The 24,721-nt window shown below is 45.7% G+C and overlaps 1 protein-coding gene across 1 annotated transcript; it reads right to left on the bottom strand.

The window, feature by feature from the left end:
* Positions 1-3,514: 3,514 nt before the first annotated feature.
* DIPK2B (divergent protein kinase domain 2B) lies at positions 3,515-17,101 on the bottom strand. Its single transcript, XM_015884053.2, has 5 exons — positions 16,697-17,101; positions 11,406-11,670; positions 7,209-7,382; positions 5,632-5,920; positions 3,515-4,468 (listed from the first exon to the last, which is right to left on the bottom strand). Exons 1-5 carry the CDS (start codon positions 16,918-16,920, stop codon positions 4,128-4,130), a joined length of 1,293 nt encoding a protein of 430 aa, XP_015739539.1. The 5' UTR covers positions 16,921-17,101; the 3' UTR covers positions 3,515-4,127.
* Between the last annotated feature and the right edge of the window lie 7,620 nt (positions 17,102-24,721).

The following is a 24,721-nucleotide window of genomic DNA, read 5'->3' as shown; positions in this document are numbered from 1 at the left end:
AACCAAATTAATGCATCTTGCTAAACCAATTCAGAAAGCCTTGGTGCAGGCTGTTGTGATTTCATAATGTCTCATTGACATTCAGTAATTTTTCTTTATGGCCTTTCTCTCCAGATTCATGTGATAATGGAAGAAGCTGAGGTTTCACTTAGGAAGAATTAGCAATAAAGTAGAGCACCTGTCTGTAGAGAGTGATTGGCAGATGAGACCCAAGAGCACCCTAAAGTCTCAGAAAATCAGAAGACAAATAAAAAGCAATTGCAATGAAAATTGGTTGGCTGAGCTTGCTGGAAAGGCCCCTCACTCAAAATGTCTTTGTCTGTCTGCTCCAGCAAAAAGGAGTTGTTGAGCACCAATACCAGATAAAATGCTACAATGCTTTCTGGATAGCACCTTGTGGGAAGCCCAGACGGGTGTAGGGAGTAAAGTGATGATCACTTGCTGCCATGCTGAGAAATGAGAGCATTAAAGTATGCCACTAGATTAAACATGGCAGAAAATACGGTTTTATGAACCAAGACTCTCTTGACATAAAAGCTTAAAAAAATGCAGGATGTTATACAGCAAGAGAGACACCTAATAAACACATGGACATAAAGATCGCACAGATATAGGAAGCATTCAGGCTGCGTATAGGACTGGCAGAGGACTGAGGCAGTTTCTTTTCCTGTTGCAGAAACCAGCGGGCCTGGAATGCTCTACGTTGTTAGCAGGAACAGTTTGCAAAGGCTTGCACAAAGCCACTGTCAGAAATAACTATAACGCAGAGAGGAAAAAATTACTCGAGAGTTCTTTTGGGGAGGATTAGGTTTAAAATAATTGCCATTTATAAATTAATTTCACATCCTTTTGGACCGTGGCCTACTAGCATTTTCAAGGCCTGACTGAAGCTGGCAGACAGGGTGGGCACCGATTCCAGGGCCTGACTGCCAAGAGAAGAGAAAATATTAAAGTAAAAAAAAGTTGGCAGTGAAAAAAGAAGGCCAGAGAAATACAGGGAAATAAGATTTAGTTTAGGAAAATTATTACTTTCTGTGCCATGGACTGATTCTATGGCTGGCATATTAGTCATGGTCTTGCATAGACTTGGCCTTTGTAATCTGTGTCTGAAGAGAAACTGCTGATCAGCGCAGCTTCTATGCTTTAATATTTTTAAATCCATGATTCAGTTATTTTTAATCACATTTGAAAAAAAATAAAAAATATCAAAGCCTACTGAAAGAAATGGGGACACCCTCCTCAACTTCAACAACTTTTAATCAACTTGTATAAAAGTAGGCCCCATGTCCCTTAAAACTCCTACTGACATTTTGCCCCCTGGATCCAGCAGCAGAGTAAGGTCACGGCTCCTCCATTTCTTCCACGTGGCATTTTAGGATCACAGGATGTCAGGTGGTACTCAAGGCCCATATGACACCCTTTGGTCCTTTTGCCTGGTGCTGTCTCAGACCTGAGTCATGAGTTGACAGTGAAGATCTTTTTGCAGACCCATCGACTGCAAGTCATTTCTCCTGCGGCATGGAGGGAATGGAAATTTAGGTTAGATGTGAGGAAGAAATCCTTTCTCCAGAGGGTGGTGAGGCTCTGGCACAGCTGCCCATAGAAGCTGTGGTGCCCCATCCCTGGAGGAGCTCAAGGCCAGTTTGGATGGGGCCCTGGGCAGCCTGAGCTGGTGGGGGGCAGCCCTGCCCATGGCTGGGACTGGGGAGGTGTGGGCTCTGAAGTCCCTTCCATCCCAAACCATTCTGTGATTCTATGATTCTAATGGACCAGACGAGTTCTTCCCCTTAGGGCTTTTTGGGCAGTTTCTTATAAACGAACGAACCATGATGCCCTTCAGCACTGAATGCAAGATGACAACAAGCAGCCCAGGGTGTAGCACCTAATTACTAATTAGTGAGAGTGGTGGTGAAGCAGGAGATTTTCCTTCCCCTGTGAGGGGCTGCCAGCGGGGCTAAATACTCTGGAGAGGAAGGGGCCTAGTGCCAAGGTGCAGCTTTAGGTAAAATCACAGACTGAGAGATCAAAGATGCAGACAGATTCCAGAAAAACTGTTGAAAACAGATTGTTAGGCAGCCTTATGGATCTAGCGAAGGACATGTTTTTCGTACTGGAAGAGAGCCATGATGTAGAAATAGACTGAAATCATGAAAGAGTACTGCAGCAGTAGCTTAGGCTGTATATTTAAACTTTTTTTTTTTTTTCTGTTGAACCATCTGGACCTGAAGCTAAATTTACCTACAAATTATTTTCAATGTTTCTGCTTCTTATGAGGTGAAAGGTGTACTTGATGTTTCACGCCGAGAGGAAAAGTAAAATAAATGTCCTAGGTTAGATTTTCCCAGTGTCAGAATGGCATGTGTTTTTGCATATCTGACCTGCATTGCTTTCACCCCAGGCCCATTGCTCTTGCATTGTGTGCACAGAACCCCTCCACAGCCAGCACAAAATCTTGACTTGCTTTTCTGCTCCCTTTAACTCTGTACAATCATTAGCATTGTAAATGCACTCTAATCTTTTTCTGGTTTTATGCTTGTTACTTTTTTGAACCATGGCTAGACGAAGACTGTTTCCATGATGAAAATACTTACTTACAGGGAGATCCAGAACATTTAGTTTCTGACTCAGCTTAGTCAAGTATGGTTGGTGACTCCTGCATGCCTGAATACCAGAAGAGAAGTAACCCCCTAGCGCATAGGGAAAGTTTAGTATGTTTCTCTGGCACCTCACAAAGAGCTCATGGGTTGGAGATCAACAAATGTCAGATGGTTATCAGTGATATGACAAATGACAGTGGGCATAAACTGGAACACAGTATGCTCCATCTGAACACCAGCACCATGCAGGTGATAGAGAACAGACAGAGGCTACCCAGAGGGGTTTTGGAGTCTCCTCCTTGGAGATGTTCTCCTTGGAGAAGCCACCTGGACATGATGCCAGGCACCCTGTTCTAGGTGTCCCTGCTGGAGCAGGTGTTGGACCAGGTGACCTCTAGAGGTCTCTTCACACTTCAGCCATCCTCTGATTCTAGATAAGCCATGTTTTGCTATTCTGCAACCCTGGCAACATTTCTGCACAGAACAAGGCACATTTGTCTAGTTCTGTGTGAAAACACGACCCTACCACCTCAGAGTTTAGGTACCTGAATCACCCCTTTGGGACTGGCTTCTGATTTCTCCTTTAAAGGGTAAATGGATTTGGAAGAAGCGATAGATGTTCACCTGGTTTCTCTGCTAGGGGTAAACTAATATTTCAACCTCTGGCCATGTTGTTTCACTTCTTAAGGTAATTATCCTATTTGAATGATTTTGTTTAAATGCTTCCTTCCAGTTTGCTTTAGGGGAGAAAAAGCATGGAAGTGTCTTCTGGACAGTCGCACCTAAGAGTTGTTCTTTGTTGTTGTTGCTTCGGTTTGTTTTTAACCTGTAAACAAGAACCCTTATTAGACTCCAACTACTGCCCATCAGCATGGAAAAGGCTAAAAGTAATTATATTTGAGGATTAGGTCTCAAGAGACGTTGGGTCTTTCAGCTTTTTAATTCTGTTGATCACGCTTTTCTGTTCTGTGTGCCATAAAACTAATAAAATTTAAATATTCTATAAAAGTGATCTGTGATGGATGAAGGTAAGAAACTCATCAGGTGGCTCAGTTTATCTATGATTTTTAGAGTATTAAAAATTTCCATAAAGAAAGTCTTAAATGCTTCCATCCATCTCACATTATGTATACATCATCTTGATCAGGAAGTTGTTCTTAGCAATAAAACTGCTATCTAGCTAGCTGTGAGCACATTGCCTTCAGAGGGCTTCTCTTTAATGGATGGCATGGAAAACTCTTCCAAAGCCAAAACACATGAAGAAGATTTATTAATCCTGTAGTCTCTGTCACTCGTGATAATGTTTATAATCCATAAGCCTTACATCATATCTAACATCCCAAGTAACAAATGCATCTCTAGGAGATGAACAATAAATCCTCTGTGCACTCTGTTCCCAACTCCTCCATCTCAGTGAGGAAGCCCTGGAATTTGTGCAGCTCCATTCGTCTTCCCTGGTTCCTCCTTCTTCTTACACTGGTTGGGAATGACCCTACGTCATCCTTCTTGGACATCCTTCCTCCAAAACCATCAGTATTTGTCGCTATATTTGCAGTCTGGGTAGCGGTAGGCAAAACGTGAATCGCAAGACCGCAAAGGCTTCAGAAGCTGCGCCAACTTTGCCATTGCCTCATTGACGTCCTGGTCATCAGCGAGGCCCTCTGCGCAGTGCTGTAGGAAGCTGTCTATTTTCTCCTGTACAGGTGGTAGGAATTTCCCTTTCAGGAGCTTCGGCAAAAGCTCTTGACACACCATGACAAGGCTCTGCTTCTCTCTGATGGAGTTACAGGACACAAATGCAGACTGGCAGTCCACAGTCAAGCAGCTAAAGATATCCTTATACTCCTGTTGGCCATCAAATGGTTGGCTCCCTGATAAAGATAATTAAAACAGTTGTTAGAAAGATGGGAGCAAATTGATGCATAATCACATATGTCTGTACCTCTGAATTAATACATGGGTTTATTACTCCCTAAGGGATACTACTGTCTTTCACTTCAAAGTACACTGTGTAGCAATCTGTGTATGGGGTTTTTCCTACTGAAATACACGTATCTTGCTGAATGACAGAGCTCTACTGAACTGCCTTGCAGAGGAAATGGAGAGATGTCTGTTGGGTCAGAGTGGTGCAGAAGAAATGAGTAAAACCTGAGCAATAATGCGGAACATGGAGTTCATACAGAAACCACTACAAATAGTCAAAACCGTATTTTTTGCATGTTACCAAACCTCATTAAATTGCAAAAACAGCTCATCTAGCCGGAGTCAAGACAACCATAGTATCTGGTGGGACAAGAAAAAAACACTGAGTGGAAAATCCTCTGACAACTCGTCCTGAATATTTGAGATACATTCATCCCAATGTTTAAGTTGAGCAAAGGTCTTCTGAAAGACTGAACACTCAAAATTATTAAGTAATAATATTCTTTGGAATATTCTTTGACTAGTTCTGCTTCCAGCAGTAGACCAGTCTAACCCATGGAAAGTGAGTAGCAAACCTTCATTTTAAGCAAAACTGACAAAAGAGGGATTTTGTTATCACTGTATTAATACTATTAGTTACTGTGGTAAATACGCCTTAAAAGACTCAGTGCTGTGCTTGAAGTAAATGAACCTATGAAGAATCTCTTTCTAAATACTGACATTTGCGTGATAAATGTTTTACAAAAGAGAAATAATGTAGTGAATGCATAACGGAGAGCACTCTGGATGCTGCTGCCCATTATGGAGGGGAAGATGCAGAACTGAGACCCACATGGCATGCAGACCATCCATCGAACATCACTCCACTGAAGGCACAAGCAAAATGCCTGCTGCTTTCCCTGCTTGGGGCCAGGATGGCAGGCACTGCCTCTTACTGCAGGTAAATCTCTCCTTGAACTTTATGTTTTTTAAGCTTAGTAAGTGAAGTTTGTTTGATTAAAAAATAAATAAATCAGCAGAAGGGCTGGACATAATAGGTGAATGATTTGGTTTGCCCTGTTGTGCCAGACCCCCCTATGACAGACACATGGGCCCAGAGCCTGCTGAGTACCTTCCTCCTTGTCAATGATGCCCAGAGTGCTGGCATCCCGGATGAACAGATGCCCGTTGCTGAACACGCCAAAGGTGCCAACGTCCACACGGGTGAAGTAGAAGAAATAGTTGAGGTCATTGGTGCCCATGGAGCGGAGGACGGCGAGGAGCTGGAGGGCCAGGTCAGCTGCCACCTCGGGGGCTGCCCTGAAGAAGTCACGCAGTGGCCGGGTGCTGGCACTGACCACCAGCCGCCCACAGGAGCCCAGGTACCGTGGGAAGGGCCACCCCTCCACATCAGGGAAGATCTGCCAGGAGAAGGGAGAGCAGTGCTGACACCTGGCCTTGCTCACCATGATCTCTGCTCATGAGCCCACCTCCCTCCCAGTTGACTTCAAATGCCCCAGCAGCCAGAGGAGGCACTGCTCCATACCACATTTCTCTTTTCTTTTGGCAACTATGGAAGAAGAGTCTGATATTTCAAGATCCGTTCCGTGAAGGAAATTAACTGGAAAGTATAAGACAATAATAGATTTTGAATTCATTAAATTTTTAGGCACAGAAGGGCTAATTTTAGGTTTCTCTGTGGGGTTTTTGACAGTTCCCTCATGAGAATGGCAGAGCTGACATCACAGCTTGAAGGTGAGGTAAAGCCAGAGCAGTTTTTACTTATTTCTAAGACCCATATGGCGATATTGTAAGATGAGACTTTGTAGGCTCCCAGATAGAGGTGTTGGATATTTGCTGCACTGGGGACATCTGAATGGAGCTTACAATATCTCTGATGTGATAGCAGTGAAGCTGCCCTATAACTTTTTGTCCCAGGAAGGAAACCACTTAACCACTCCACTGAGCATCGTTCCCCCTCCCTGGGTAGAGAAGCACAGTGGCTTGAGGCAGGTGGAAAAACCTGCATCACATCACAAAGGGATGCAAGAAATAACAGTGACAGCTAGAAGAGAGATTGTGATGAGGATATTCCTTTGGAGGCTCCTATAAGGGAAGAGACAAGACCATCATGTGCCAGGAGTGGACCAGAGAAGCTCTCTACCTTCAAACTCAGAGCTCAGTTGTATGTGGGATTCAACCAAACACCTTGGCAGAGCTGTGGTCTGCCATGGAAATAGCAATCAGAAGTATGGAAACATTAGTAACAGCCATGGCACAGTGAGCCTGAGAACTGTGGGCCCTGTGAATACATGTTTCACCAGAATGCTGCATCTTGACTTCACATGCAAAAACATGATCTCTGGTGCTCTGAATTTTATAAACAGGCTGTGATTTTGCGTAATATATTATCAATTGCAAACATGACACTGAAACATTGAAGATGCGTAAAACCCTGTCTTTCACACTGCACTATTGTAATAACCCATCTGGCTCTGATTTATTTCAGGGGTTGGGCATCTGTATCTCTCAGCAACTTCACAGGCTGATGCAAGGAGCCTGCAGGAGGCTGTCTGGCTTCAATTACCCAGCCCCATAGAAGACACGTGCCATGAAGAGAGCTTGCAAAGAGCAGCAAGGACTGGAGCGCATCTCATACTTGTAAGGAGCTGTGGGGTAATATTTCCAGCCAGAGAAGATGGTACCTACCTGTAAGAGGATAGGGTGTGAATTAACTGATAGTGTGTACAGGAGACGCAGCTTGTCCTGGTCGGTGAGGTGGTCCATGTAGATGCTGCCAGCATCCGGCACTTCAGCGTAGCGCCGCACAATCCGGTCCAGGAGACGCTGGGATGGGCAGCGCAACATGGGGCTGGACAGACCCTGGTGAAGGGGAAAAACATGAGAAGGGTGTTTATCTCCCAGAATAAGACACCACAGGTTTTGGAAATGGCACCCAACCTTTACGTCATGGCCATGGCCTCCACCAACACAATTTCCTTCCTTGCTGATCTCTGTGCTCCTGCCTCCAGCCTTGGCAGCACCACTGGCCTGCTGCTGCCTCTCCTTTGCTCTGCCAGTGAGTCATATCCCTCTTCAAACAAGTCTTCAAAGTGCTTCCCTGCTTGCTTAACCTACAGATGGCGTTCTTGAAAATACTCTTTGTTAGGGTCAGTAAACGTGCTTTAAAACTGTAAATAAACATTGTACATAGGTACCAGCACATGATATATTATTTCTCTGATAAACTTATGCATTAGCTATCAGAAACAAATTTGAATAACCTGGGCATATTTTCCAGTAACTACCAGCAATGAGCAAAGAAATGTTGGGCTAATGGCTTCAGCATCACTGTATTTCATCTTTTAATTTGGGGCTTGAATGTGTAAAATTGTAGTACGTGGCCTACGGCTGAGATAAATGGCATATACATTTATACCTGTGTTGTAGAAAAAGACCTTTTTTTTTCTTTAAGTCAGTGTTTAATTGCCAAGGGGAGGTGATGTGGGGAGGGCTCCTGACAGCATTGCAGAAATGCAGCCCTGCTGTTCCTCTGTTGGAGTGGGGCTTTTGCTGTCTCTTCCTACCAAATGATCTGAGTAGCCAAATTTATCTTTTGGATTTACTTTCTAATTTGGTGGCTGTGAGATATTCTTCAGAGGACAGGGCATTTGTGCTCACATGTGCTGCCTGCTGTTCTTCATGCTGGGAGCAAAAATTTGGCTCAGGATCTCCCCAAATCATTTGGTAGCTCTGAGGCAGGTCTCTCACAGTTCCTCCTGCACAAACTGTTCATTTTTAGATTTAGTGCACCCTCAGTAAATTTGCAGACAACACCAAGTTGGGAGGGAGTGTTGATCTGCTGAAGGGTAGAAAGACACTACAGAAGGATAGACTGGATCGATGGGCCAAGGTAAACTGTATGAGTTCCAATAAGGCCAAGTGTTGGGTCCTGCATTTTGGCCACAACAACCCCAGGCAACCCTGCAAGCTTGGGGAGGAGCATCTGGAAAACTGCCTGATGGAAAGGGACCTTGGTGTGCTGATGGACAGTTGGCTGAATACGAGCCAGCAGTGTGCCCAGGTGGCCAAGAAGGCCAATGGCATCCTGGCTTGTGTCAGGAATGGTGTGGTGAGCAGGACTAGGGAAGTCATCCTGTCCCTATACTTAGCACTGGTGAGGCCTCACCTCCAGTACTGCATTCAGTTTTGGGCACCTCAGTACAGAAAAAATGTTGAGGTGCTGGAGCAGGTCCAAAGAAGGGCAACAAGGCTTTCTGGCTTCTCATGACTAAAACAGTGACCAACACCTGATTAAAGCTCGGTTATTTCCCTTCTCCATTGGCACAGAGCTGGTGAGTGGGGTTTCAGCTTGGCGCCATGTAAGCACAGGGGAGTGCATGAAGAGCACTCAGCCCTAGCTTCCAGCCCTAGCACCTCCCACTGAGCCAAGCAACATCCCAGATGCACATCCGCTGGTGCTGCTACATATATTTCAACTACTGGTGCAGCTTCCTACAGTTTAATGACACCCTTGGTCCATAATAACTGGGTGGTGGGGCCTTTTGGATTTGGCAGAGCTACAAGACTGTAGAAAGTTTGGCATCTGCACTAGCGTTTCAGCAGAGCAGGACCCTTGCTTCCAGCAGAATGATGGAAACATACCTACAGCCATAGCTGTAAAACTGTCAGACAGAAACTGCCAATGGAAGAAAAATTTGAAGAATGTATACTTGAAGACATTGAAGAAGTTGATTTATCTTAGAATATCTCATATCCTTTGCAGTGTCTTATCACCCTGGAGAATAAATCTTGACAGGCAGCCTAACATCTTGTGATTGATATGGAAAGCTTCTTATTTACTTTGATTAAATTTCTACATTTTGTAATGTACATTTTGATAATGAGTACTTCCTTCAGTGCCTACCTACACTCAACCATGATTTCTATTCCCTACTGCATAACATGTGATCTGTGTTAAACTCCTGTGTATGCATATGGATGCAGATCTCATGTCTATGTACCCAGAATCCATCAGATAGGATGAAAAGATGACCTCTGGAAGATGTATTTTCTTCACTTTGCTTTCTATTCAGCCAGTCTGAGGGAAAGCAGCACAGCCCAAGAGCACTGCTCAGTACTGCTCCATGCACCTCTGACTGGATACAGCTTCACCAAATCAGGGGATGAACCCAGCAGGAAACTCCTGTTGTAGGTGATGAAGCACATACAGCTCCTGTCCACTTGAAGCTAAGGGTTTTGTTCACCCCCAAAAAGAGAAAATGAGGCTGCCCTATAAAGCTGTGGATCTCATCCCCTCTGCAGACAACCACTGCTACTGCCTTTGCATGTTTTCCAATCCATGCTTTGTAGCCAGAGTTATAACTTTTCCTGCAGGCAATCTATGCTGAAACTAGGCCATGTTTTTGTTGTTATTCCCCTCCAACAGGGTGCACCAACCATGTGGTTTGCAGTGGCAAGCTTTTGGTTCAACATGTAGGTAAAGCAGTGTATGGTGGTGCTGTTGCATGGGTAATAACATCCAGAATGGGCAACAGCACAAAGCCTGAGCTGAGCTCCACTCACAGCAGGGCTTTAGTAGTGAAGGCTTTGCTGCCTCTGATAGCAATTTTCATTATGATGGGTGAAATAATCAATGTGGCAGCTCTGCTGGTAGCTGGGGCAGGCAGGGCAGGCAGTGTAAAGTGGAAAAGCTTCACTTCATGGCCTGTCATCCTGATTTGAGGATGTGGAGGGTTGCTGTGATTTCCCGTTACAAAAGACAAAATTACTTCAGCCCAATAGCTTGTCTCAGTGCCAATACTGCAGTCAGGGGAGTGCAGGAACCCTTGGGTGACCATAGGATCATGAAACAGTGTGGGAATTGCATTAGGCACCAGCAGCGCACTCACTGCTAGCACCTCCAAAAAATGCCAGAAAAGTAGTGCTACAGGAAAGAATTCACAGTGGCTTACTGTATCCCAAGCAGCCCCCTCTGATGGCTCATGCTAGACTGCATTTTATGAGGTGCTCCTGTGGCTGTGGGCAAGTTGGACCAAGTGGGACCAATGTGCTCCTCTGCATAGGTTTTCCATGAAGTGGAAAATCTAAAGTAACATGCCTGTAGCACACAGCAAAGCTTAGCAGTGTGGTGGTGTTCAGACAACAGAAAGCTGTTGCCTTTTTAGGAAAAAAACCAAAACCAAACAAGTCCCTTTCTCTTCCCTCTTTAAAGGGAGGATGATGCTCACACAATGAAAGAAAAGAGAGGAGAAGAACTGGAATAATCCTTCCTCACCTCACAAGGGCTCATTCGCCCCCATCCTGTGCCAACTGTTAGTAAAATGCTTTGCTGTTGTTTGAAAGGGGGATGTATGTGTATTTGAGGAAGGTGGTTTTGCTCTCAGGAGCCACTCAGCACACAGAATCACAGGGATTGGAAGAGACCTCTGGAAATCATTAGGTCCAACCTCCTGCTAAAGCAGGCTCCCTACAGCAGGTTGCACAGGCAAGTATCCAGGTGTGTCCTAAATATCTCCAGAGAAGGAGACTCCACAACATCTGGGCAGCCTGTTCCTATGCTCAGTCACTCTCACATTAAAGAAGTTTTTCTTCACATCTGTACATTAATACCTGTGTTGCAGTTTATGTCCCTTACACCTTGTTCTGTTGCTGCACACCTCCAAAAAGAGCCCAGGCACCAATGAAAAGAGTTCACCATCAGCCTGCAGAAGAAGCCAGGAGAACTACTCTTGCCATTCTGAGGTAAAACCAAGAGTCCATGCCCGACCTACCTGCAGCACAGGGTACTCTGGGCCTCATCTTTGTGCCCCAGGAAGGAACAGAGCCTGTGCTGGCTCCTGTGCATCCCCATGGGCTGCCCTGGTTTCATAGTGGAGCACTAACCTGCACCAAGTCGGGTGTGAGGCGCTTGGCCCGCAGCCACTTCTGGAAGCGGTGGGTACGGCGCAGGGCCTGCTCCAGGCTGCACGTCTTGGTCTTCAGCAGGGAGGTGCAGATGCGCTGGTCAGCCCGGTCATGCTGGTATTTGGTGGTTAGGCGGGTGATGTCGACCATCCGCCAGCTCTGTGCATCGTCGGTGTAGTTGCCCAAGTAGCTGAGCAGGTAGCTGGGGGGCAGCTTTAAATGAGAAGAAAGCCAGGTGTCAAACCTGCCAAACCAAAACGAGAGCCCCACGGAGAGCGGGTTAACAGACCTCACTAACGCCCACCGCGCCAGCGCGACCACCACTTTGCCCTTAGGAACCGTGGGGCACTGCAGAAATCTCACAGGAGAGATTTGGGGTATTTTGGGGGTAGTAACCATTATCACCACCAGGGCACCTCTTCCTAAGCCATGGGCAAGGCCCAGGTGGGTTTGACTGTGGTCTCATGTGCCCCCAGTGAGAAGAGTGGGTGGAAATGTGCTTGGAGAAAATGTCCACATTCATTCCTCACTTAACAATATTCCTTGCTATGCAGATGCCCTGAGAGGGAGAGGAGAGAGAGAAGTCAACATTTGGGCCACATGAAGAGTAAGAAAGAAGGGAGGAGGCTCAGGGTTTTGGTTAAGAGGGAATTTCTGATGTTTTGAGATTTCCTAAACTGCGAAGGAAATTGGCCAGAAAGAGGAATAATCAACATTTTAAGTATTCTGCAGAGTAAAAGCATCTGACAATAAATGTGTTTGGAATGATCAGAATGACCTTTCTGAGGTGGTGGCATGGTCGTTGCACCAAGCTTGCCAGAGTTCAAGAAGTGTCTAGACAATTGCCTCAGATATTTGGTCTGATTTTTGGGTGGTCCTGTGTGGAGCTTGGAGTTGGATGCAGTAATGCATATGGGTGCCTTCCAGTGCAGGATAATCTATGATTCTATGATTTCCTTGATTTTGATGCATGATAGACAGGTGTAATGTTTTTTCATTAATCACAGAATCATAGAATAACAAAAAGATAGAATGGGTTGGGTAAAAAGAACCAGAATGATCATCTAGGTCCACCCCCCTGCCATGAACAGGGTTGCCAACAACTAAATCAGGCACTAGATCAGGTTGCCCATGGCACCATCCAACCTGGCCTTGCACTAATGCTGAAATACAGATCATATAAGATAGCATGACCAGCAGGATGGGGGAGGTGATTCTGCCTCTCTACTCTGCTTTTTTGAGACCCCACCTGGAGTATTGTGTCTGGTTTTGAAACCTGCAAAATAAGAAGGACATCAAGTGGTTGGAGCAGGTCCAGAGGAAGGCCATGAAGATGTTTAGAGAGCTGGAGCACTTCCCCTGTGAGGACAGGCTGAGAGAGGTGGGGCTCTTCAGCCTTCAGAAAAGAAGGCTTTGAGGAGACTGTATACCAGCCTTCCAGTACCTGAAGAAAGCCTACAGGAAAACTGGGGGGGAGGTGGGGGAGTTTTTATAAGGGCAGGTAGTGGCAGGATGAGGGGAAATGCTTTTAAACTGGAGGAGTATAGATTTGGACTAGATATTAGGAAGAAATTCTTTATTGTGATGGTGGTGAGACACTGGAACAGGTTGCCCAGTGAGGCTGTGGATGCCCCCTTTCTGGAAGCACTCAAGGCCAAGCTGGATGAGGCTTTGAGCAACCTGGTCTAGTGGGAGACGTCCCTTCCTATAGCAGGGATTTGGAACTGGGTGATCTTAAAGGTCCCTTCCAACCCAAACCATTCTATGATTTTATGATTCTATGATTTTGTTTGAAGTTTCCAATGCCATTGACAAGTATGTAGGAAAAAAACTTTGATATAATGACTGAGTGCTTTTCTCAGCTACAAAGCCTTCTGTGGCACTCAGCCAGTTTTCCTGGACAGGTCACAGCTCTGGGCAGCCACCTTCCTTCCACCTCTTGGGATGAGGCCAGAGGAGGAGGCTCAGATGGGGGTGCCTGGCTGCCTGGTGCAGTCCCCATGATCAGGAACTCCCTTGCTATAAGGGGAGATGTAGGACATGGGGTGAAAACCAGTGCCAGAGTCATCATGCACCTCAGACACAGCCAGCAGGATTTTAGCTGCTGGGATGCAAGACCTTCCCGTACAGAAGTGTTTGGGGATCTTGGCGGGATAAGGAGGGGACACTGTGCCAGGCGCATGGCGCTGCTGTGGCCATGAGCACTATGCACCAGAATGCTCCCCCTGCACAGGCCCCAGAGGGGAGTGTTCGGGCCAGCCAGTTAGGCTGTGATGATGTTTTTTTGGGCAGCCCCCACAGCCCTGCCTGAGTGGTGCTTTCTGTAAGCTCATTGGCAAGATGTGAGAGCGCAGCCGAATCCCAGCCTTCAGCACAGCCAGCGGCTGAACTGGCTGCCCCTGGGGTCTCCTAATTATACACTGCCAGAGCGTGTAAGAAAGCATTTCTTAATTTAATCTCACTATAAATTAAAGCTGATGATAGCTCAGAAGTGAAACAGGAGAGGCAAGGGGTGCCCTTCAGGAGCAGCTAGCTGCCGATAAATGAAAAGGCGCTAATGAGGCCGAGGGTTGAAAATAATTTTTCTTTTTGACTTCCAGTTGGGAACTCCACACTGAGAAATGCTGAGGGGGTTCATTAGCTTTCCTCCTCTCTAACTTTACCCTTCAAGGATCAGTGTGCATGGCCTCTTTCTGCTCCCAAGAACTGGTGGTTTCTTGTGCCAGGGGTGCTCTGGGACACAGAAATGGACCGGCTCCTTCTGCAGCCAGCATCTGGCCCCATGCCGAGGTCAGGGCATTTTAGACTTTGGGGCAATTTGCCCAATATGAAATCAGAGCTTCCCTATGATCTGAGTATCTGACCTAAAATGAACTCCCTCCCTCCTCTTTTTTTTTTTTTTTTTTTAATAATTTTTTTGGCTGGTTGTGAGATTGGACCAAAGAGCAGAGAGTGGTTTGCTTTGCGTCACGACCCCTCCCAGTGCCTAATCTACAAGACAGGCACAGCGTGCCAGGCACGTACAGGAAAGAGATGGCTACAGGCTGGGGCTTTCTTTCCTGCTCTCTCTCTCTCTCTCTTTTTTTTTTTTTTTTTAAATTAAGCACAAACGTTCCTTGTGACTTGGCTCGTGACCATCTCAGGGGAGCTCACGTCAGGCAGGCACCAGTGCAGAGCCGCCTCCTGCAGCCATCAGTGCCAGGATGCATGATGCAGCGCAGAGCCCAGCTCTGGGCATACAGAACTGGGAGAGCTGTTTCTCCAGGGCTGCCAGGGGGTCCCAGTTGGTGTCATGGCCACACTGTGCTTGGCATCATTTCCAGGCAGCTTGATGATGCTGGCCTGGCACACATGCTGGATGCCTATGAGATGTGTCACTGTATTGTGCCACAGCAGTAAATCAGCCTCGTGCAGAGCCTCGTTGCTCAGGGCCAGATTGGGCTTAGCGAAGATGCTCTATGAGATCTGCATGAAGAGTTGATTTGCCAGCTGTAGGGTTTGGGTCAGCCCAGAAATGAACAAGGGAGAATATCATACTTGCTTTTCATTATCCCAGATGATACCAAGTCTTTTGTTTCAGCCAAAATAGTTTTGCTTATTTTTGGAGCACTGAATGTTTCAAACATTTATATTAAATAAGTATTTTAAAAAAATAAGAAAGAAAGGTTATATTAAAAAACCAAACCAAACAAACAAAAACCCCACAAACATTCCAGCTTTTTCAAACTTTTCCAGTAGTTTTGGCCCAAACTAGTTACCATTGTTGACACAAAGCTGCCCCAAACCCTGACATGGGCAGGGTTGCCCCCCACCAGCTCAGGCTGCCCAGGGCTCCATCCAACCGGGCCTTGAATGCCTGCAGGGATGGGGCACCACAGCTTCTCTGGGTAGCTGTGCCAGCGCCTCACCACCCTCTGGGCAAAAAATTTCCTCCTCATGTCTAACCTCAATCTACCCTCTTTTAGATTAAAAATGTTTCCCCTTGTCCTATCACTATCTGCCTGTGTAAAAAGTTGATTTCCTTCCTATTTATAAGCACTTTTTTAAGTATTGGGAGGCCACAATGAGCACTCCTCAGAGCCTTCTCTTCTCCAGACTAAACAAGCCCAGTTCCCTCAGCCTGTCTTCATAGGAGTGGTGCTCCAGCCCTCTGAGCATCACATCAGTGTAGCATGTGCAAGTGCAAATCAAGAAAGAAATCCACCTTTGTGAACACAGGAAAAGGTACATGGGAGTGGATCTAGGAGTGCCTCCAAAATTCTCCACTTTTGCCCCAGATTCTGACTGCTTCAGGAATAGAACAGGGGGACACATTTTTTCCCTGCCTTCCTCAGTGCTGCTGGACGTTTCTGCATACCCTCACATTACCTGCAGCACAAGCCCAGGGTCAGGAAGCTTGGGGGCACTGAAGCAGAAGGGAGCACTGGACACAGTGTGATGGCATGGAGACCTCATCCTGAGCCTCCTGGCTTTACTGTGCTGCATTTCTTGGAGTCACTCCACATAAAAAGGGTGGTTTGCCCAATGTCTTACTGCTCATATTACAGCATTAAGAATACAATTTTGCTATAGTCATTCCTTCTCTCCCAGGTTTTTATATCCATGAAAGAAAGTGCATCCGGCTCTATAAAAGAACTTTCATCCGGCTCTATAAATCTCATCAGACCCAATAAACCCTTCCTCTGCCAAGTGCTGCCTTTTACTTTCTCCTCAAACATACCCGTGATATTTTCCTCCCACCAGCAGATGCGCTCTGCTTTGATCCTCAAGTTGCTTGGAGCAGCCTGATGTGGGCAGTGGACATCCCATCAACCTGGAGGCAATTCTGCACATACGTGTTCTTGCAGCTGGTGCAAGGTGGAACGTTTGTAGCTAACATATCCAACTGGGAGAACGCAAAGCAAATCTCATCTCACCTTTCTCAGCTGCTCATAGCACCATACTTCCAGTGACACTGAAGCGCACTGATTTCTCCCCCCTCCCACCCTTCCCCCATCACTGTCCTGAGCTCTTTCAGAGACACCCTGTGCAGAGAGCCTTTCACTCATGCTTTCAAGTTCTGGTTCAGCTGAGAGCTGATTAGGTCTGCATGGCTATAAGAAAAAACAGAGACAGAGCAGCAGCAAACAGACATTAATTAAAATATGAGGTGCTGTAGTGGCAGCCTGGTGGTAAGTTATCTCTCCATTGGCTTCCAATAAAGTACTGGGAAATGCTAACAGGCAGCTTTCAAGTTACTATGCAGAAAACAACTGTGCCGAGTTTCTGACCTTATTTCTTCCTTAAAGAACTTCTTGCAAATGGACGTCCCAATGCAGGCGTTGCATTTATCAAGTCCCAGGAAAGTGCGGCCAAAGCTGTAGCTGGGTCTGACGTGGGGCACAGATGGTGAAGCTGTTGCTGCTGTGGAAGGGTTAGAGCTCCGAGCCAAAACCAGGAGCAGCATCAACCAATCTGCAACTCTGGAGCAAAGGCAGCACATCCAACGCCCCATCTACAATAGCGGAGAGCTCTGCCTGTTGCTGCCCCTCTGCAGGCTCCCAGTCCACTCCAGTGATCTCAGCCCAACGCGGTGAGCCCTGAAGCATAACCAGATGAGGGACATGCGGCCGCAGCCCCCATCCTGCCAGCTGCTCTCTGGTTCTACCGGTGTGAGGTTTGGGTGGGGGAGATATGGTGCAGGGTGGGGAGAAGGAAACACATGGAGGATGCAGATAACTTGGGTTGCCGTGGTTACCTTTCCTCTCCTTGCAGCAGCTGCTTCGGCCCTGCTGACCCTCCCATTGGCAGGCTGGGAAAACAAGGCAGAGTAGCGCTCATCCACACTTTGCTCAGACAAACAGAGGATATCCTGCTGCTGGAGCAAAGGGCAAGTGCAGGACACTCGGTGATTGAGAAGGAATAATAATGTGCCAGGAATACATATTTAATCTGAGTCTCGGCCCTTTGCAGTGCTTCATTCTTGGAGACTTGCAGTGACACACAGATGGACTTCTTGGATTCTCACTTGGCTTGGTTTCCCCCTCAGAGAAACACCAAAAAACTCTGACTGCTGGTGTTGTCTCTTGGTGCTAAAGCAGACTGTAGTGTCTCCTGCTGTAGGATGTGGGGTAGCTTGAAGCTGAAAGGAACAAGCAGCTCAGCTAACATGCCAGTGGTCAAGTTATGTCCCAAACTAGAGCTTTGCAGAAAGTCTTTTAAGTGCCCAATAGCCCTGACATTGGGAATAAGCTAGAGGGAGGGTTGGGACTAATGCAACAGCTTGCCAGAGGCTCCCAACACACTTATAAACCAGTAATCACACCCACAGACTGCTCGCCTTTGGCCAAAGTTATGAGGGTTACAGACACTGCTGGCTCTCCAACCTAGCCTGGAGCAGGACTGAGGCTGGGCACCAGAAGTGCTGGCAGAGGCAACTCTGGCTGACGTACTTCTGTATCCTTGTGGGAAGGCAGCTTCTCCTCCCCTTTGCATGAGCAAAAGAGTGATGATGGCATTTAGGGTTTGTCTGCCAGGGAGCAGCCCAGCAAGGATGACGAGCACTGCAGAGAAGGCAGGGGATGCCTTGCACTCTGCCAGCTGCAGAGGAAAGAGACCGTGCTGTTCTGTTACACGAGCATTCAGCACGCAACACAGTTCTGCACATCCACATTTGGCTGTGTGCTCTTTGGAATCTGCAGGTGAGAGCATCCACACTAGAGCCAAATGCTCACATCCAGAAGTTTATCCCATTCTGTGTGAGGTGGCTGCTGTCCCCCTGTAGACATCAGCTCTTTGCACTGCACCCTGCCAGCAGCTCTGCATCACCCATCAGCTTAGCACTGCTCCTACCCCTCTGTTCTCTGGATGTTACCAAAATTAAACACCAGCAATCTGTCTTCATCTTCACTACATCATATATAAAGCCCATATCCCTCAGTTTCTCAACATTCTTCAGTCTTCATCTTTTTCCCAATAATTTTAAGAAGAGTAACCTTGACTCCAGGCTGCCAGCTCTGTGTCCCAAGGAAAGGGGAAGGTCTTCAGCCCTGGCTTTTCCCATAGCTAACCCCAGGCACCCCAGTGCTCTGACTTGAAAACTGCACTGACAGCAGTTTCTCTACTGTTAATGCTCTCTGGATGACCAAGCTGTTCATGCACTCTTGATTGATTTAGAAACACATATACCAGTGCTCATATTTCCCAAGGAAGAGCACATGTGATTGAATTTTCCTGAAGTACACCTGTGTCACCCCAACATGTTACAAAAGCAGCTTTTTGTTCAAAAAAGTGGGAACAAGTTCGTTGTAGCAACGTCAAAAGCTTTTCCATGGCATTTGCACTTGCCCCCATGATCTGAGCTCCTTGTTCTGCCAAGCACTATTGTTCAGCCTTGGCTGTCACTGAGCAAAGTTGAGGTGCATAGGAAACAATCTTGAAAATGAAGCTTGGAAAATTATACATAAATCTCTGAGCTAGTCTAAGATGGTAGCCAGAAAATGGTAGCTTGCCATATATTGAGAGAATTGCTGTGTTTTTGAAAGAAACCTCTTTCAAAGAGCTTTGTTGCCTCCATCCTAGTGATATGGCAATTGGATGTCATTATCACACAGCTGTCTTCTAAATCCTCTGCCTATGCCAGGCAGAAGCAGCAGGTCAGGTTTACAAGGTGCTGGTCACAGTGAGGTCTGAGCCCACGAGATCCACACAGAGCCTTGTAGCGAGACAGTTCCACGCAACAACATGCACAGAGCAATGTTGTGCTTGCTGAGTGTAGAATCATAGAATCATTAAGGTTGGAAGGACCACTAAGATCACCCAGTCCAACCATCAGCCCATCCCCACCATGCCCACTGCCCACATCCCTCAGTGCTACATCCACACAGCTCTGGAATACCTACAGGGATGTGACTGCACCACCTCCCTGCGCAGCCTGTGCCGCTACCTAACTGCTCTTACTGAGAAGAAACCTTTCCTAATGTCCAACTGGAACCTCACCTGGCACAACATAAGTCCATTACCTCTCATTCTAAGCAAGAGAAGCCAACATCTAGTATGATGTCTCCTGCAGATCTTATGGAACAGCTTAAGCTATACTCTCCTACAATGGCAGGTATTTGTCAGTATGCACAAATCTGATCAGATTTTCCAGAAATAGACCCACACAGCCCTCACCAAACCCACCAACCAAGCTCAGCACCACTTCCTTTCACCTCCATCCTTCTCCCACCTTCACCCAAGTGAAAGTTTAGATGGCTTTGCAGATGAGCAATCCTCTTTAACTATTTAATTAACTGATGGATGAGGTCACTCAATGCTTCAGAACCAGGTGGATGCAGAGGAGCAGGATGTGCAGCAGCACCACTGCTCCTCAGTGCACGTCCCCAGCAGGGCTCTTGTTGCTCTTCGCCTCATTTCCCTCACTGTTCCCTCACCAGGTTTCCTGCTGCAAAAGGGCCCTCTCAGCAAGCACGGGGTTGCTCAGCAACAGAGAACTGCCTGGTGGGATACAGGATGGCTGTGTTGCTCTGCCAGGCACAGGAAAGAAGAAAATACAGGAAAAACCAAACTTTGTCTGGAAGAGGAGAGGCTGCTGCTTTTCCTGAGGTTCCTGGTGGGTCGTGCTGCTCTCAGGGCCTGATAAGCCCTTGGCGGCTGCTCAGAGCAGTGCTGCAGGATGAGGGGGAGGTCCTGCAGGGTGTGGTGCAGCAGGACTGCTTTTAATTGTGATTTTCATTAATCGCATCCAAGATAATCGTTAAACTATTGCTGAGCAACCGGCACGGGCTTGGTTCCGAGGCGCTTATCATTTCCATCCCATTTCAGGCTGGATGTGTGGATTAATAGGCAGAACAGCTTGACACATTTGCAATTTGTTCAAAATGAAAAATACATCTTTTTCAGCACTACAGAACTCACAGTGTTTGGAAAGATGCAATCATTTCCTCTTTTTGTTTGTTTGTTGTTTGTTTGTTCTTTTGTTTTTGTTTTTTTTTTAAAACATTTTCGTGATTGTGAAAGAAACATCTGTTTTGGAGTGATCTGCAATACAGAATTTCTGTTCCATTTGGACTAGAAATGGACAAATTCTGCTACGGGATCTTGCTCTCCCTTTTTCTCTTGCTGAAAGAGAAAAGACAGAGGGAGAGGAGGAGAAGCAAGCAAGCAAACTCAAGCCACTGCCCACAATATAAACAAAGGCAGAAAAAGTGGCCGCTGAGGTGTGGGTGGTGTCGAGCACCAGGGCTGAGTGGGTAGAGTGTGTTTTCACTGCCATTCACTATAAGAAGATTTGACGTTGCGAGTGTATGGATTTTTCTACCTTTTGAATCAATGAAGATAATAAAACGCAAACAAAAATTTGACCTTTTTTTTTTTTTTTTTTGCCTCTCCAGGAAATAGTGCCTATTGTTTGCCAAGCCTAGATATAATTCAACAGAAGCATCAATAATCTACTCTATTATTAATATAAGAAAACAGTTGCTGTTCTATATCTACAGTATTTTTTATTCTTCCTGGCTCCTTCTGCTGCTGCAGACCAGGAAGCCCGCTGCTTGGAAATCTCTGCCTCTGCACACTGGTAGGCAGCTGGAAGCAAAAGTCAGCTAGAAGAAAAGCCTCGGCCTCTGTGGCTGGCAGATAAGGGCAGTTCTTTTTTGTAAGAGGCTGAAATGTCAGCACAAAAGGCCACCAAATGCTACCAGCTACAGTGCTGCCTGTGGCATTTAGGGAAGATCATGCAGAGCAGCAAGAAGTATAGAAGATCCTGGATTTCAGTTCATCAGTGTCTACAGGCAGAAAAAGAAACACTGGGATCTTGAGCCTAGAGGAAAATTTTAGTGAAAGGGAAATTGGTTGCAGACCAGATCCCTTGGAAGGGGTGGGGGTGATACTGGTTACTCCCTGCACAAACTGTGCAGGAGAGAGTTGAGGAGGAGCCACCTGGAAGGGTAGCAAAGCTCACCGGCAAGGAGCACTCATCCTCTACTGCGTGCCCCTGGAGTACACTCAGCCCCATGGTGCCTTGCACATTCCCAGCCCACCTGCTTGCAGCAGAAGCACTGGTGTGTGCAGCAGGATTTCCTCTGGCAGAGCTGTGACAAGGAAACAAAGGGTCTGTCTGGGGCCAAATACATAAATGAAAATTATCCTCTTTCAAGAAGATGAGAAATATTTTCATGTCATGAAGTTTTCCAGAAGAGAAAGACCTACCAGAGATATTTTTCTTGGATAGATGCTATTGAGCCTGTGTCCAAACCACTAAATGGATTACAAATAATGCAGACTTTTTGGTGCCATAACTTCACATTTTCTATCAAATTCATCTGTGAAGCAGAAGCAGGACAAAACAGGGTCATCTAAAATAAAAACAGCATGGCAGGAACATGCTCTTCAAATGGGCTGGCTAATGAACCACGGCTACTGAAATAGCATCCAAAGTGAAAGACATTTAAAATATTGGTATGAAAGGATTCCTTCTGAACTAGTCACTGAGTAAAGGAAAAACAACAGTATGTAGGGGAAGAAAAGAGTGTTGGAGACACTTGATCCAGTGGCAGACAAACTTATCAAACCACGTGTTTCCTTTTAGGTACTCATTGTTTGTTCCCATTTATCTTGTTTGCCAGATTGGAATCCCTGACTCTTTTCTTTTTTCTTTTCTTTTCTTTTCTTTTCTTTTCTTTTCTTTTCTTTTCTTTTCTTTTCTTTTCTTTTCTTTTCTTTTCTTTTCTTTTCTTTTCTTTTCTTTTCTTTCCATCTCTGTCTCTCTTTTCCTTTTCTTTCTTCTTTTGCTTTTCTTCTCTCTCTTTCTCTCTCTTCTCTCTCTTCTCTTCTACTCCATGCGCTAACCCCAACACAGCGCGAAGGACGAGACACAACTACCCTTACTTTAAACCTCTTAAATCATGTATTATCTAATGCGGATAATGTTTCTCCTTCTCCACCCTCTTCTCTTCTTCTTCTCTTCTCTTCTCTTCTCTTCTCTTCTCTTCTCTTCTCTTCCCTTCCCTTCCCTTCCCTTCCCTTCCCTTCCCTTCCCTTCCCTTCCCTTCCCTTCCCTTCCCTTCCTTCCCTTCCCTTCCCTTCCCTTCCCTTCCCTTCCCTTCCCTTCCCTTTCCCTTCGCCTTCCCTTCCCTTCCCTTCCCTTCCCTTCCCTTCCCTTCCCTTCCCTTCTTTGGGTGATAGTACATTTATCTGTGCTTTTTATCATTTGTGTTATTGCAGCTGTCTGAATTCAAGGAGAGGTCAGGCAGTTTGCAAGAATGACATTAAGACTTCTTTGAGTAACCTCGGAAGTGATCTTTGCCAACCCAATACTAGGAGTAAAATCAGATCTGAATTTAATTCATCTTAAAAATGTCAAAAAATATAATACAACCACTACAGATGCACTTTAGGCAGTGAGATTTGTTTTTCATATATACCAAAGGATACAATTCCATAGTCACCACACAACTGCTATTTATAGGTCATGGTAGTGAGGACACTTTGAATCAGGGGAGGGTCAAGTTGGGTGTTAGGAAAAAGTTCTTCACCAGGGGACGCTGGGCATGGAACAGGCTCACCAGGGCAGGGGCATGGACCCAGGTTGACAGAGTTCAAGGAGTGGTTGGACACTACTCTCAGACACTGCTGTTAGAATTTGGGTGGCCCTTTGTGGAGTTGGACTCCTGTGGGTGCCTTCAAGCTCAGGATATTCTATGGGTCCATGATTAACTATTTTTGATATTCAGATATCTAATCCTGGTCAGGTGCGATCAGAGCTGATATGGACCAGGTGTGGATGTGCTCTGGTGCAAAAATTAACTAGTTCTTAAAATCTGGCTAATCAAGAGGTGTTATTAATCGGAAAGAGAAGCAAATTAAGACATAAAAAAACTATTGATTTTCCTTGTATTTTTCATCTCTCTCTTAAAACCTTGACTTTTATTCTCCTCTACCAATAAATCTGGTGGGTTTTTGTTGTTGTTGTTCTGGTACCTAGAAGTCTGCTGTAGGCCACCTCCTTTCTCTTCATCTATTTTGTCCCTATGTCTTCCTCCTTGCATTTCATAAGAAATAATAATCAAATTGAACAGAGACTCCTCCAAAGCCCCTCAAGCCCAAGCAGATTGCTAATAGCTGGGAAGACTTTTTGTCATGTAAGTGTCTGTGTCCAGGACTTGAGCAAGTAAAGCAGTTGAGAATGTACATAAGGTACATTTGTTAGCACTCATGGAGGACTCTGGCACGTGTTTTGGTGCTTTACTACTTTGGGGTTTACGTGTCTGGATCCAGGTTTTTTGGGGTTGGCACCAAAAGCCCTGTTAATGAAGCAGGGTAAATGAATCAGTTCCCCAGATGTGATTTAACCTCAGATCGGGTTCGGTTATGAGCCAAAAGTGAATCTGAATGGCTCGTGCTCCATGAGCCGTGGCTGACCCAAGCCTGTACAGACACTGTAACAGAGCACCTTTATAAGCTTGTGACACACATTCCTACACCTTGGCAGATTAGAGGGGAAAAAAAGAAAAATATTTATTTAGGAGGAGACAATAAACCTGTATGAGAAGGGTATTCCACCAATGAAGGAACATAATCTTCTTCTCTTCTCCTTCCCCTTGTTAACTTCCTTGTATTTATTTATTTTATTCTGTTGTTACTTTTAGCATTCTTAAAGTAAATCAGTGAGTACTCTGAAGTGTTAGAAAATGGAGTGTACATACACATGCATGCATGCACTGATTCACAAGGTTGGTGGATTACTCCTGCTTGCATTCCAAGTAACTTGGTAACTGCATTGTTGGCACCAAAGGCAACTGGAAGCAAAAAATCAAGAAAGGGTTAATTAAAAAAAAAAAAAAAAGAAAAGAGAGAAAAGAGGGAAAGAGAAGCAAACTTTGTCTTGTTTGCACTGATCTTACATCAGTTTCCATGGAAATGAAAGTAGAACAAGCCAAGAGCAGTGGTGCAGCCAACTTCAGCTCTTGGCTTCTAGTTCTTGCTTCTGTTTCCATGGAAATAGATGCCAAATCAGCGAAAAATAAGGTAACTTGTTTTAAAATACTAGAGTTTTAAAGGCTTGTCCTCATTTAACCTCCGTCATGAAGATAGCTGGTGAGGGGAGTCAGCCAGCAACTAAGTGAAAACTTTCAGAGACTCTTTCAGCTGCAGAGTGCTTGTTGAACTCCATAGAATGAATTCATGGGACAGCTACCAATCTTTAGGAATGCTTTGCCATTTTTATCTGTGCTGTAAAAGGAAAACACACAACAAAAAACAACACATTTTTCTATTGGCTTGGATAGCCCCAGTAGTTTCTGGGAGGTCAGGCT

The sequence above is a fragment of the Coturnix japonica genome, chromosome 1, assembly GCF_001577835.2.
Source record: "Coturnix japonica isolate 7356 chromosome 1, Coturnix japonica 2.1, whole genome shotgun sequence".
NCBI lineage: Eukaryota > Metazoa > Chordata > Aves > Galliformes > Phasianidae > Coturnix > Coturnix japonica.
Note: the sequence above shows the minus strand (reverse complement) of the source record. Positions and strands in the feature narration are given on the sequence as shown.

Excerpts from the sequence above, each read along its gene's own strand:
- DIPK2B (XM_015884053.2), bottom strand. The coding sequence starts at position 16,920 with ATGGGGCGTTGGATGTGCTGCCTTTGCTCCAGAGTTGCAGATTGGTTG. Across the intron at positions 11,671-16,696 it reads TTCTTTAAGGAAGAAATAAG|GTTTGACACCTGGCTTTCTT; the intron begins GTCAGAAACTCG and ends TTGGTTTGGCAG. Across the intron at positions 7,383-11,405 it reads TCACACCCGACTTGGTGCAG|GGTCTGTCCAGCCCCATGTT; the intron begins GTTAGTGCTCCA and ends CCCCTTCACCAG.